The sequence below is a fragment of the Balaenoptera ricei genome, chromosome 2, assembly GCF_028023285.1.
Source record: "Balaenoptera ricei isolate mBalRic1 chromosome 2, mBalRic1.hap2, whole genome shotgun sequence".
Lineage (NCBI taxonomy): Eukaryota > Metazoa > Chordata > Mammalia > Artiodactyla > Balaenopteridae > Balaenoptera > Balaenoptera ricei.
In genome coordinates this window covers 178,124,334-178,139,209 of record NC_082640.1, presented here as the reverse complement: position 1 = coordinate 178,139,209, position 14,876 = coordinate 178,124,334, and the positions used below count along the sequence as shown (strand labels likewise).

The 14,876-nt window shown below is 52.3% G+C and overlaps 1 protein-coding gene across 1 annotated transcript; it reads right to left on the bottom strand.

Annotated features, from left to right (window-relative positions):
- Window positions 1–3,936: 3,936 nt before the first annotated feature.
- SERPINA5 (serpin family A member 5) lies at window positions 3,937–14,275 on the bottom strand. The gene is made up of 5 exons (XM_059915838.1): window positions 14,215–14,275; window positions 7,660–8,281; window positions 6,019–6,289; window positions 5,509–5,656; window positions 3,937–4,932 (listed from the first exon to the last, which is right to left on the bottom strand). The coding sequence occupies exons 2-5, from the start codon at window positions 8,264–8,266 to the stop codon at window positions 4,744–4,746; spliced, it is 1,215 nt and encodes a 404-aa protein (XP_059771821.1). The 5' UTR covers window positions 8,267–8,281; window positions 14,215–14,275; the 3' UTR covers window positions 3,937–4,743.
- Window positions 14,276–14,876: the final 601 nt, after the last annotated feature.

Below are 14,876 nucleotides of genomic sequence, written 5' to 3'. Positions count from 1 at the left end.
TGCCTTCACAACCCTAACCCCACACCTATTCTCTTCCCTACTTTTTTTTTAACGTTTCACTAAAAAAGTCAACTTTCTAGTTTGGAACAATTTTAGATATACAGAAAAGTTGTAATGACAGTGCAGAGAGCTCCTGTGACGTAAACATCTTACATAGCCATGGTATATTTCTGAAAACTAAGGAGTGAACCTTTTTACTGTATAGACTCATTTGGATTTCACTTTTCCCACTAATATCCCTTTTCTTCTCCAGGATCCCATCCAAGAAACCACATTACACTTAGTTTCCAGGTCTCCTTAGTTTTACCTGGCCTGTGACAGTTTCTCAGGAGTCTTAATTTGTCCCGGCTGCCATAACAAAATACCACAGGCTGAGTGGTTTGTACATGGTGGAAATCTACTCTTTACAGTTTTGAAGGCTGGAGATCCGGGAACCAGCATGGCCAGGTGAGGGCTCTCTTCTGCTTGTGTCCGCACATGGGAAGGGGCGAGAGAGAGCTTTGGGGTCTCTTGTTTGTTTGTTTGTTGTTCTTATTAGTCATCCACTTTATACACATCAGTGTATACATGTCAATCCCAATCTCCCAATTCATCACACCACAACCCTCATCTCTGGGGTCTCTTTTAAGGGCACTAATCCCATTCATGAAGGCTCTACCCTCATGACCTAGTCACCTCCCCATGACACCACCTTCTAATACCATCATACTGGGGGTGAGGATTTCAACATGTGAATTTTGAGGGAACACAAACCTGCAGTTCATAGCATCAGGCTTTCCTTGTTTTGCATAACCTTGGCACTTTTGAAGAGTACTGCTGGTCAGGTATTTTGTTGAATGTCCCTCAGTTGGGGTCTGTATGCTGTTTTCTCATCATCAGAGTGAGGTTATGTGTTTGGGGGAAGATCCCACTGAGGCAATGCTCCCTTCTCATCACCCCATATCAGAAGAAACAAGATGATAACACAACATACCACTGGTGAAGTTGACCTTGACCACACAGTCAGGGTACTTCACCCAAGGTCATGGATGTCAGGTCTCTCCACCTAGCACTACTATTCTTTACTTCCTGCTCTAATTGTCAAACTCACACTCCATAGCATTTGCCATCAACTGATATGTGATGTATTTTACTTTTCTTTTTTATTCTTTGTTATTTTTTTTGTTATTGTCACTCCATACTAGAATATAGTTCCTCCAGAGCAGAGATCTTTGTTGTTGTCTTCATTTATCTCCAGCACCTGGAGCAGTGCCAGGGGCTATTCAATAAACATCTGTGGACAAAAGAATTACCTTCATCACAGTTTGTAATTCTGCTTGTTTGTTTGTGTACCTGGTTATTGCCTAAGCCCGCATCTGCTGGGCTCACCATTACACCCTTTTACTAGCTCCTTGCCTGATTCCCTGTAGGCACCCCATGAGCAATGGCCTTTGGATGAAAGAGCTAAATAAACAAGTGTAGTCTGGGCAAGGCTGTTTAATGGGGCATGAAGTGCTTCCTCTGGAGACCAAGTTCATTCTTTTTGGTCTGGGTTTCTGCAGGGAGAGGTGGGGAAAGGAGTCCTGGGCCCTAGCATTGTTCCTCCACTTTCTGGCAGCAGTGGAGTCCACAAGGGGAGGGCCTCAGAGTGCACATAGTCAGAGAGGGAAGTGAAAGTGGGTTCCTAAGAACACGAATGAACTTGGCAACAGCTGCCAAGAAACTCAAAGGGGGAGTCACTGCTATGGGTTGAATTGTGTCCCCCCAAATTCATATGTTGAAGTCCTATCCCCCAGTACCTCAGAACGTGACTGGATTTGGAGATGGCATCTTTAAAGAGATGATTAAGTTAAAATTAAGGTGGGCCCCAACCCAATATGACTGGTGGAGATTGGAAGAGGAGAAGATTAGGACACAGACATCCACACACACAGGGAAGCCCATGTGAGGACACAGAGAGAAGACGGTCGTCTACAAACACAAAAGAGAGCCCTCAGAAGGAACCAGCCCTGATGACACCTTAATCTCAGACTTCCAGCCTCCAGAACTGTAAGATAATACATTTCTGTTGTTAAGCCACTCTGTCTGTGGGACTTTGTTATGGCAGCCTTAGTAAATGAATATGGCGGCTAAGAAAGGGGGTCCTGAGGGGGACAGCCATGCCTAGAATGCGGGCACTGACAGAGCTGGTCCTTTATTTCGCCTGATGAATGAGGTCTATCCCAGGGAGGGGCAGGTGGGGCTGATGGAGAAGCAGGTGTGGATGGGTGTGAGCGCCCCCTAGGGGGATGAATGAAGCATCTATGGTATGCACAGATGGGAGAGTGAGGGGCAGGAAGAGGTCCAGGGAATGATTTAGGTGTGGCGTGGATGGCCAAACCGCCCTGAAATCAGGAGGAGAGAGAAGAGACAAAACCTGGGCCTCGTGTTCAGAGTCCCTGCCGCTGGACTGCAAGCGCTGTCCCCTCTTTCCTCCTTGCTCTCCTTCCCACTCCCTGCCCTGGTCCAGGCTGAAGTCTCCACAATTTCCCATCCACACTGCAGCTCACTCAGCCTCATGCTCTCTCCAGCTGTTCCCTTGGCCTGGAAGTCCCCGCTCTGTTCCCAAATCTGCTGTCTGTGAAGCCCTACATGCTCTTCAAGACCAGCTCAGTGTCACTTCTTCAGCAAAACCTTCCCTGAGCCCTCAGAAGTTAACTCTCTTTTTCTCTCTCTCTGAGTTGCTCTATCAGTTTGTTCAGCCCAGGATCGTGTGACAATTGACTTACAGGACCTGCCGTGACTCCCAGCTCGGCGCTTCCTTCCATGACACCCCAAATCGGCCGCCCCGAGCCCGGCCCGATCCCCACACGGGAGCTGTTTTGTGACTGTTTGCTGAGTGAACTTTAGACAGCGCTGGACCTTGGCCTTACACACGTGGCACAGCCAGGACCTCCCCCTGACCTTGGACTGGCTGAGTAAACTCTGAGAAAAATATTTGCCAAAAAAGACCAGGTGTTGCGAAAGGAAAAGACACACAGGAGCAGGTCTGGCTCCACGAGGAGGCCCCATCCTCCAGAGCTTCCCAAGCCCAAAGCAAAAACGCAGACAAGCCGTCTGGCTCTGGGTGCAGCCATCTACCCTGCCGCCAGCCGACACCTGTGCCATCTGGGTCCCCGAGCCTGGGGGGCTCTGGACAAGCACTTATGTTGCCCTCTATGAAATGAGGACGCTGAGACAGACCTTACAGGGTTGTTGGAGGATTAATGACATCACAGATGCAAAGTGTCCCCACAGCTGGCACATAGTAGGTGCTCAGTACTTTGAGGGATGGTCAAAGCTTGGGGTTCTGACCCCGTTAGTTCTAAGGGGCACCCACACAGTCCAGTCTCTGGGGTCAGAGCGCTGGGCACAGGCTCGTGGAAAGCAAGCTTTGGGCACGTAAGGTGGGGCAACAGGCACTCAGGGGTCAGACTTGGGGGCAGCTAATTAGGGGACAGTCTGAGACTGAGTGAAGGACTCATTCATTCATTGATTCTTGAAAGTGTCCAATCCCCTTTATTTGATAGACAAGGAAGCATGGTGGGTTTCGTGAAGGAGGAGAGTGAGCCTACCTGGGTGACAAGGGAGCTGGTGCCCTGATGCACTTGACCTGGGCTTCTGTTTCTGGGTCATGTCTCCTCTGCAGCAGAGCCCAGGGCTGAGAGGGTGGTCCAAGGACCACACTCCTGGGGTCAAATCCTGCCTCCACCACCAAGGAGCTGTATGACTGGGTAGATTACCTGTTCTCTACAAGCCTCACCTTCCCTATCTGTAAAGTGGGGATAATAGGAGTGCCTGCCTGGTTATTGTGGATAACCAGGATACTGTGAGGGGTAAGTGCAATCATCCAGATTAAGCACCTAGCATCAGTCCTGGAACATAAGCTATTAATGTTGCTGTTACCAGAGCTACTTCCAGAAGGACAATGACACCCAGTGTTTGCAAAATGCTTTATTGTTATTGCTGACACTAAAATCCACAGTTAGTCATCAGGATCTTCAACTGATACTCTAGTATTTGCAACAGGCCTCCATTCTCCCACCCCCAGCCAAGCTCACGAGGTTGTAAATGTACCCACAGGACGGTACAAATCTGGGATGGCTGTGTCCACCATGCCGTCCACCTGCTTTCCTTAAAAGATGGGTGGCACTTGGATGCATTGAAATCAACTGATTTGTGGGGAACATTCTACCCTTTTTATATGATATCAAGGATCCTCCAATCCTTGACCTGACCCTTCATCGTATACATGAGGAAACTGAAGTCCAGAGAGCGACAGTATTACCCAATGTCACACAGCTGGGACAGAAGCCCCACTTCATATCCCCATTCCAGTGTCCTTTCCAAACCATGGCAAACTGGTAGCTGGTATTGCAGACAGGTGGGGAACTAGGCTTGGGAATATGCTTCCTGGTGGAAATATCTACTGGAATAATCCTCCTGGATTGGATTCTGAGCTTCTGTCTGCCACTAGCATGCTGTGTGGCCTCTCTGGATCTCAGTGCTAATCTCCATTGATGAAAGGTGAGAGCAAAACCAAATGTTCTCCAAAGCACCCATCTTGCAATCATGTGAAAAGAAGCAATCATCAGTATTTCAATGTTATTGTTATTACTATTATTTGTGGAAGCCTCATTAGTCAATTAAACCTGCATATATCACCAGCTCCCAGCAGATACATGGCCATAGTGAACCCTCATCTTCCACTATGGAAGCCCGTGCCTTTCAGGAGAAATCCCCATCTCAAGGGCGAGTCACTTTGCCGAGGAAAAGGATGTGTTTGCTGTTCTCCACAATGAGCATCAGAAAGGGCCTGTTGAATACTATCCTTTGAGAGCTCATCCGGGCAGATCTGAACATGAAGATCGTCCCCGTGGCTGCAGCCGCTTGGGTTCCCGACTCGTCCACCTCCACCATGGCTTTGTGCACCATCTGCAGGGGAGACATCAGGCGTCACCGAGCCACCAGGGGCTGGGAGATGCCATCAGGGGGAAACGGACAAGCTTCTGCCCGCAGCATCACTGTCGAAGTTTCTGTGCTCCTGAGCCATGAAGCAGATAGGAGATGATGTGATTGAACAACTACTGCGCACCACGGCTTACAGGTGAGTGCATGCGTCTTTCACTGAATTCTCACTGCATCTAGCAGCAAGCGTGTGACTCTCCAAGTTTATAGAGAGAAAGGAGGCTCAGAGAGGTCAAGTAATTGCTGGAGGTCACACAGCTGGTGAGTGAAGGAGCTAGCATCCAATTCTTAGTTTTGACTGCTTCAGACAAGACACCTTCCCCCAAGGCATGGTGCTGGATAGGGTTTCCCATTGTTCAGATGCAAAGTGAAACCTTTGCTTCTTGAGGGGAAAGAGGAGAGAGAGAGAGAAAGGATTTGGAATGAGGAATGGGATAGAATAGGATGGAACAGGATAGGATAGGATAGGATAGGATAGGATAGGATAGGATAGGATAGGATAGGAATTTCTGAAAGCAGGTGCTCAGGAGCTTCTGGGCTCACCTCAGACACCTGGATGCCGGAATGGTTGGAGATGCCGGTCAGGTCAGCATGGGAGGTGAAGACATCTCTGATCCCCAGCTTGGGGAGGACTTTCTCCAGCTGATAGGAGCCCTCAATGGAGAACTTGGGTAGGTAAAGCTCAAGCTGCCTGGAAAGAGCAGAAGACCTTTCTTGGACCCTTTCAGAGCACTGGCTCACTGAGCTCATATTCCTGCCATCTCCTCTTGGTTTCATAATGCTCCTCCAGCCCGTTGCCTACAATGGAACCCATCCCACTCTGGACTTGGACCTGGGCTGTCCCCAGAGGTCACTGCCCACTCTGATGGCCCCACCAGAAATCCCAGCTTCCAGCCCTGCTCCCTCTAGCTGGGTCAGGCCAGGGGGCTGGGACTTCACATGATGGCTCTGGGCTGGGAGGCGGCTCCCAGGCCAGGTGAGTTCTCCCACCACTGCCGTGTGGCCCTGCAGGTGTGCAGCAGCAGGCCGGCCCTGGAGTGGTGTGAAGAATACCTCTTCATGGACATCTTGAGCCACTTCCTCAGTGTTTTTTCTTTCAGGCCATTTTCCACCTGCCCCATCCCGCCCTCGCGGGGGAGAATGAAGAAGGCGGTGGCGTTCCCTTGGTAGGGGACCCCTACCACCCTGCAGGAGAGGTTTCGGTCCAGGAGGTAGTAAAACTGATCCTCTCGTTTCATCATGGGTACCCGCACCACCGTCTCCGAGGTCACGTGGAAGTCCTGCTCGTGGGTGCTTTTGCGGTTGAAGCTTGTCTCCCACTTAGCTGAAGATTAAAATGGAAAAGGAATTAAACATTCTCAGCTGCCAGTGAAAAGTGTGCAGACAGTAAACCTACCAAACAGACAGCATCCTCTTCGGAGCAGTCTTATTGGCAGAAGTGACTGCCAAACCTCTTGAATATAAAGACAAGCCCCTTCCTAATTCGGGGGACAGGCTTGAACTTTTTGTGGGGCTTTATTTTCACATTTGCAAAACAAGGAGGTTGGTTTTCGTGTCTTCAGAGACCCTTCACCCCTAATGTTGTTTGTCTGAATCTCTGATGTTGGTACTCAAGGTCAAACATCCCAGTGAAGAGGGTAACTAATATGTATGGCTGACAAAGCTACACTATATCTGGGTGAGTTATTCTCTTTTTCACTCTTTTCCCAATATTGGATCTCAATCTGGGTTTGGGAGAAAGGTTGGTAAGGTTCCTGCAAAAACATGATTTTTCCTGCTGGGAAGTCTGTGATTATGCTTCTTGCTTTGTCTGCTTCGTACGGGACGTTTTGTTCAAAGTGGTACAAGTAATTGTTTCCATTTTCTTACTAGTTATCAAATATAGATCCCGCCCCCGTGCCCCACTTAGATTATTTCACAGCTGTCCTCTGCAGCCTCGCCCTGGACCAGGGGACAAGGAATCTTAGAGCCCAAGCACGATACTCACCGTCTGTGACCACGGGAAGAGGGGGGCTTGGTTAACAGCTTAACTATTTTCCTCTTTCCTTTTCCCTCCCTGCCCCTCCCCATCCTCAGCAGGCCCCGCACAGGGCGCTCAGGGGCTCAGTATCTAGAAGGAGAAGCAGGTGTACAAGCTGGGATGAGTAGGGATATTGACAAGAAATGCTAGGGAGATAAAGATGGAGAGGTCAGCTCCTGGGGAGGGGAGAGAGGACTGTTCAGGGAACAGGTTCTTGTTCCAGGATTTCTCGGCTGAGGAAACAGCCCCTAGGAGGATGTGGGTACCAGGGAGCATCTGGGAAATGCCCTCTAAGGCCCTTCTAAGGCCCACAATCCTGCCCTGAGTAGCCATGCTGTCAGTTTCTTTGGCATCATGGCCTTGACAAACTCATGCTTCAGAGCCTGTGTGGAAGCGGTTGCTTTAAGAGTCCCCAGGGGCACAAACAGGAACCAGCTGTTCCCCAGTGGAGGAAACAGCATCCGGGGTCTTTCACACCACCTTCTGCAGTAAGAAGGCACTGTCTCACCCAGCTGCCGTTGGCTTCACTCTATCAACAGGGATCAGAAAAGAATAAATCCACTCCCACTCTTTCATGTGTGCGGGAATTGGTTTTGTTTTGTTTTTTGTTTTTTTTGTTTTTTGACAAAAGCATCTTAAAAGAGAAAGTTCAGGTTCAAGCCCAAGGGCCTTACCTTTAAAGAAAATGTAATTCACTATGACCATGACCTCGGTGCCATCCAGGCCCTTAACCAAGTCCACAATCTTGCCTTTCGTTTGCTTTGCCACGTAATCATTGATCTGCTTCTGGGCCCCTTCAGGGTCCTCAAAGTCGGTGGGGAAAGTGTCTGCCAGGTACAGCGTCCTCATGGCGCCCAGGAAGGCCTCCTCGATGGGCACCGTGGGCTTGGTGAACAGGGCGTTGCCGAGGCTCAGCTGGAGGCTGTCTCCGGGCTGCTCGAGCTCCCGCAGCAGCCGCTGGGAGGCGCTGTGGAGCTCCTCCTCCTGGCCCTCCTGCGGGTTGAGGCCCAGGCCCGCCAGGACCTGCGCCTTCGTGTTGGCCCGCGCCCCCAGGGAGAGCATGGCCAGGCTCACGGAGATGCTCAGAGGGGAGAAGAAGATGTTCTGATCGGGGACAGCCGCGGCCAAGGCCCTGTAGAGGTCGAAGACAAAGTCCCGGCTGCCAGGGGCCACCGTGGCGACTGCGGGCGGCAGCTCCGGAACTCTCTTCTTTTGGGGGCGGCGCAGGGTGGCCATCCGCGGGCTGAGGAGCGCCAGGCACAGGAGGAGGCGGAGCCGCATCGTGGCTGCCCGGTTCTGAAAGGGAGAGTGGGAAGATGCCCTCAGAGAGAGGATGGGAAGATCACAAGCAAGGCCGACATTCCGGGAGGCGGCGCCATCAACCAGAAGCCTCAAAGGGCGGTGATGAATCGGAGAGGCTGCGAGTGAGGGTTTAGGTAGCGCGGGAGGGGCTGGAGCACAAGACACCTGGGGACATGGACATCTGTTGGTGGGGAGAGCAAGGACGAGGCGGAGGAGTGAGATCCCAGGCGGGGACTGGCCACCAAGGCAAGAAGCGTCCTCTCACCCACATCGAGGTACACGTCACAGGGGGATGGGACGTGGGGCGGAGGGTTCTCCCGTGTTCTGCCGGGTTAGCGGCTCTGAGGTTACCGGGAACTGGCAGCCTGTTTCCATACCTGGCCCCCAACCCTCACTTCCTTCCCTGGGTGTAGCATTTGCAAGACCTCGTGTCCTTCTATGAGCTCAGGGCAACTCCCCGCCGTGGCCCCTGCCACTCTGCTGGATTCGTCCCTGTTCATTTGGAGAGTCTACTCCATGGCGTGGTGGGTAGGGTGCCAGCCTCCTGTGGTTCCTTAGTGAACACACGATGCCATCAGTCCCCCTCTCCTTCCCCAGGGGCTGCTCCAGGACCCCTCAAAGCCATCCTTGTCCCTCATCAGAGGCACCTTCCCCCCTTGAGGAAATTCTGCCCTCTTAACGTGAGCCCCCCAACTTCCCTTCTCTTCTGTGATGGGCTGAATTGTGTCCCGCAAATCCATTCATTGAAGTCCTAATCCCCTGTACCTCAGAATGTGACTGTATTTGGAGACAGGGCCTTTCAGGAAGTAATTAAGTTAAAATGAGGTCGAGCGGACCCTGATCCAATGTGGCTGGTGTCCTTATAAGAAGAGGACACTAGGACACAGACACACACAGACTGAGGGGCAACCACGTGTGGAATGTGAGGACACAGGGAGGAGGAGACATTCCCATACAAGCCAAGGAGAGAAGCCCCAGGAGGAAGCAGCCCTGCTGATCTTGGACTTCCAGCCTCCAGGACTGTGAGACCATAAATGTGTGTTGTTTGAGCCCCCAGGCATCGCTTCTTCTGTGTCTCCCCCAGGTGAGGAGGCCCTCAGCTTCCTTTTCTCTGTCTACAGCCTCTCAGGTGGGCCCTGGGGGCTCTTCCATCATTCTGGCCTTGTCCTCTGCCCACAGTCTCTCTCATGACCACCTTCCTAGACCCCTCCTCTCCATCCAGAAACCCTTCCTGTGCCCGGGCCTCCTTCCACCCCCTGTGAACAGTGCAGCCTCTGCAGCCCAGCAGCTTGGCTTCAAGTCTCAGTCCCACTGCTTCCTCCAAAGTGTGATGTGGTGCGAGTCAGTTACACCCATGCCACTGCCCCACCTGTACAATGGAGGTCATGACAGAACCTCCACCAGGGGCTGGGGCTTTAATGATCAACATATGTAACGTGCTTGGAGCAGTGCCCGGTGCAGACATGCTGTCCAGGTGTGAGTTTTTGGTGTGGCAGCAACTGGCCAGAGCCCCACCCGAGACCCCCGTTTCCTCAGCTGTACCGTGGGGAACATGCTTTCACACACACACTCTCGTGGCAGCCTGGTGGCGGCTGGACAACTGATTCCCACGGTGGCCTGACTGACCCCTGATGAGACCTCTCGCTGGGCGTGCATCCCCCGGTGGACACCATGTCATGAGGTGCCCCAGGCCCAGGGCGAGCACAGACACAGAGTCACAGACCCACGCAAAACCAAACTCCAAAGAGCCCCAAAGAGCTGCATTGGACGTGGCTGGCGGGGGGACACCAGGGATCCTGGGGATCAGCAGTCCTGGCCGTCTTTGTCTGAATGAAATTGATGGACTCAAGCAAGTCATGCTCACCACCCCTGGCCTCCAAACTGCACCTGAGCCCACAAAGGAAGTTCACTTAGAATATTCTGTCTGCAGAACCTCCAGCAACCCTGAACCAAATATAGCGGCCTCAGCAGTCCCCATGCCCGTGGGAGGCCCAGGTGCATCGCCAGCACCCGCCCCTGCTGGGTGCTGCGCTGTCTTGACATATATCAACTGCTTTAGCCTCACACCCGCCCACGGAGGCAGGTTCTATTACTGGCTCCATTTTACAGACGGGTCATCTGAGGCTCAGAGAGGATGACTTGCTTGCTAGTAGTGGCAAAGCTACTAGGGTTCAGACCTAGTTCTGACCCTCACAACTCACGCTCTGAACCGCCACCCCATTTAGCTCCCCCAGATCCCTGGTCCTCCTCGTCTGTATCACAGCCTCCGGATCTTGTATTCTTGGCCTCCACGGTCACCACCGATAGCCCCTACTCTGCAGAGAATTAAGAAATAGGCTTCCCATGCTGACACTCCCTTTTTGTTCCCACTTTGAGACTTGCCTTCATGGAAGTCTTTAAAGGACATGAGTGGGTGGTGTGATCTCTGTGTCCTTTAGTGTGCAGAGTGTTAGAACCATCAATGTAGCAGGATGCTGCTGAAGAAGCAGTTCAGCTCACCAACCCCCCAGCTCCCAGACACAGATGAACACCGAGCTGATAATTACCCTAAAAGAAATACTGTCAAAGAATAGCTACAGACTGCAGAGGAGTTTTCTGCTTGGACGGAGCCCAGGGGCAGCTGGCAGGGGAGTAGGAGTGAGAGTTCCAGTCTCCCATCCTCCCATCCCTGCAGCCTGGTGACCTTGAGCCAGGCCCTTCCCCCCTCAGGCTTCAGTTTCTTCATAAAAACCTAGAGGTCTGGTGCTGTGGCTCCACCACTGCCTGACCCCCCTGAAACACCAGCGATCTGACGGGCCAGAGCCACTTCTCTGAACGCCCCATGAGTCCCCGTAGAGAACAAGGGCTCAGCTTCCCTCAGGCTCCCCTGGGCTGCAGGTTTGGGACCCAGAAATCCTTGCTCCATTTAGCTCTCTCTCTCTCCCTCTTATTGAAGCCACTGTTTATTAAGGACCTGTTAGATACCCTATAAATATTACTGCATTTCATCTTTACCAAAAGTGTTATTAGCCCCATTTTACAGCCAAATAAACTGAGGCTTAGCAAAATGGAAAAGCTTGTCCCAGCCAGTGAATGATGGAACCAGTTTAAAATCCAGATTCCTCTGACTGGTGTACGTGCGGCCTCTTGGCTCCCTTTTATGGCTCTGAGGAGTGACACATCGTGCCCCCTCCTCTGTGGCTGCTGGTGAGTGTCCCTGGGTCTCTCCCAACCTGTTCACCTGAATTAGCTCATTTACACTCCTCCGCAGCAACATGGAGTTGGTATCCTTGTCACAATTGTACGGAAGAGGAAACAGACGGTCGGAGAGATTACTTCTGAGAAAGTGGAGGCCCGGGGGTGCTCATTTCAGGTTTCCTAGTTTCTAAGGCCAGTCTTTGCCATTACACTCCTGGGCCTCTGGTACAAATACACAGCTTACAGAGTTTTGTGCCAACTTTGAGCCAGTGGAGAGTCTGCTCCAGGCTCTGTGAGCCTGGCTCTCAGGACACCAGCCCCCGCGGCGTGCCGGCAGAGCCTGGCCTGGCTGACCCTCTCCTGGGCCCTTGACGCCAGTGTGTCTGCAGAGGTGCTCCCACGTGTCAGAGGGGAGAAAGCAGATGGATCAATTTCATCTGGCATCCCAGGCCAACGGGACTTGCGGCGGCAGAGGGTGGGCACGGGGTAGGCAGGCCCTGGGCAGTCCTTCCCCTGGTCCCCCACCATCCAGACCCAAAATCTGCTGGCGTGTATTCCAAATGTTAGGCAACAAAGTCCCACTGAGGTAGACTTTGGACTCAGCCACGGGAGGCGTGCAGCTCAGAAGGGTCTGTCCACTATCTGCTAATTACGCAAGGAGATAGATACAAGATGTGGAGCCCAGGCAGAGAGCGAAAGGCAAAATCACAACTTCCCATGGATCCTAAAGACCAGCGGGCAGAGCCTCCTGGAATCAGTGACCTGGGGGATTTTCCTAACCTCCCTTCCCCATCTCCAGACTATCAGCAAGGTTTGTCAGTTTCTAGCTCCGAAATCTGCCTGCCTCTCCCCATTTTCCCTGCCACCATCCTAATGGAAGCCTTTTTTTTTTTCTTTCACCTGGACCCCACTTCTCCTGCCCCTGAGAGCCATTCTACATACATAAGTACACTCTGAAAGAATCCCCTTCAATCACAGACACGGTCAAGGCGCTCCCCTGCCTAAGAATGTTCTTGCTGCCCACTGGCTTGGTAAAACCGAACTCTGATTTGCACGATAACCCATGAGGTTGCATGCAGTCTGGCTCTGTCTTGCTGTCCCCAGCCTCACGTGACCAGCTCTGCCTCCCAGGGCACACTTCTTCTTTTTCAATTCCTAACACAGAAGCCCCGTCCCAGCCCTGGGCCCTTGCACACTCTGCTCTCCCTCCTGGAACCCTTTCTCCACCTTTCTCACAAGGACCAGTTTCTCCCTGAGTCCAGGACTCCACTTAACTGTCACTTCTTGGCGGTACCTCGTCCACACGTGACCACGCCCTCTCCGCCATTATTCTCTATAACAGCCCCTTTGATTGTTTCTCTCATGGCTCCATCAGTTACAGATGTGCAATTATGTATGCATGTGCTGTTGACTCCTCTTGTCCTGGCCTCTCCCCCACTAGAACATGTGCTTGTAAGAGAAGACCCTCATCTGTGCTGGTCCCGCCGTGACACTTTCAGTCAAGAGGTGGTGCTCAGGCACCCCTGTGAATGAATGGATGAGTGGACGGATGAATGGACCCTGTCTCCTTCTCTGTAGTTCAGAGGCGTTAGACCACACGCTGGCCACCAAGTCGTGGGACTGAGCCAGGCTGGGCATCCAGGGCTGAGCCCTTGCGGCCCTGGGGCTAACATGCCCGCTGACCTTGAATAACTCAGCTGACCTTGAATAGCTCAGCTTCAGTTTCCTTTCTCTTTCTTTTTTAAAACCACTTTATTGAGGCCGGACTGACACCCCAAAACCTGTACATATTTAATGTAGACAACTCGATGAGTTTGGAGAGAAGTACACACCCGTGAAACCATCACCACCATCAACGCCTAAACACATCTATCACCTCCCAAAGTTCCGTCCCGCCCCCTTTATTCTTCAAGCTGCAGTTTCTGGATCTGTCAATAAGGATGTTGGCCCAGGGGAGCAGTTTCCCTTTTATTGTTGCATTTCATGCCAAAAGCCCCATGCTTAGAAAAACTGAAAATTTCACTCACTTTACATCCACATTTTGTTTATTTAACAAATGGCCAAATGGCATCTGGACCTCTAACAACCACTCTGGGTAGCAGCCTCTGGGCAGGGCAGCCTTATCTCAGGGAAACAGATTATATTTGAACATTTTTCCTGGTTTCTAAAGGTCCAAGATTCCAGGCACAGAAAACAATAGAAGCTACGGTTTATCGAGCACGTCCTGGGTACCAGACATTTTGTCCCCGTTCAGGGTTTCTCAGCGCTGTTGGCATTTGGAGCCAGAACATTCTTTGCGGTGGGTGCTGTCCTGTGCATTTCAGGGTGTTTAGCAGCATCCCTGGCCTCTACTCACTGGAAGCCAATAGCAACCCCCGCGCCCCAGTTATGACAACTAAAAATGCCTCCACACATACCAGGTGTGCACGGCGGGGAAAATCATACTTGGGTGAGAACCACCACTTATCTAATCTTCACAGTCACACTGTGCAAGGGGTGCAGTAATTTGCATCTTATCCACGAGGAAGCTGAGGCTCGGCCGGATTTAGTGTCATCCCCAAGACCACACAGCAAGGGGTGGGGGGGGTCCCCCACTTCTCTACTCCAGAGACCCTGGCTCCCTCCCCACCACTGTGTCCTGCTCACCCTGGGGCACCTCCAAAGTTTCTAAGCCCTCCAAATTCCATAACTCCAGAGTCCATTCCTCGCCCCCGAGCCCACGGCCCTCCATCCATTGTGCCTGTACTTACTCTGTCCAGTGGCCGAGCGTGCACACAGCAGAGGCGACGGTCGGTTGGGCTCGGTAAAGAGCAGAGGGCTGGCTGGACTGGAGCCAGCATCTGTCACTGACAACAGCGGGGCCCTGACTCCGCCCCTCCCCTGGCCCCGCCCCAGCCAGCCTCGCCCTGTCCTGTCCTGGCAGGACTTCTAGGCCTACCAAGCCAAAAGCCACCTGAGCTCTGACCAGGGCCATCTCGTCATTGCCCCGAAAGCCCTACACCAGCCACCAACTGCCAGCAATGGCACGAGCATCCCAGGCAGACCAGGATGGACAGGTGATCAGCTGCCGGCTGGTCCAGACACAGGGAAAGGGACATCTTCTCAAACCTCCCTTCCTCCAGGCTGATTCCTTTGTTTCCTGCAGCCAATTTGCTGCGGATCTGGAGGATTGAGGACCCAAGCTCTTCAAAGGCTTGTGCGCTTACTAGACTCACGGACCCCCGTAGCCAGATCCCGGTGGAAATTAGATGGATTGAGAGGGTCTCACAATGGCTGAGATGAGGGGTCACTGTATCCACCCCTCTTATTGCACTCATAGCTGAACCGAGGCTCAGAGAGATGACGGAACTTTTCAGAGATGTGCATCAGTTAGGGACAGAGTGGGGCTGAGTGCCCAGGTCTCTGGCTCCAA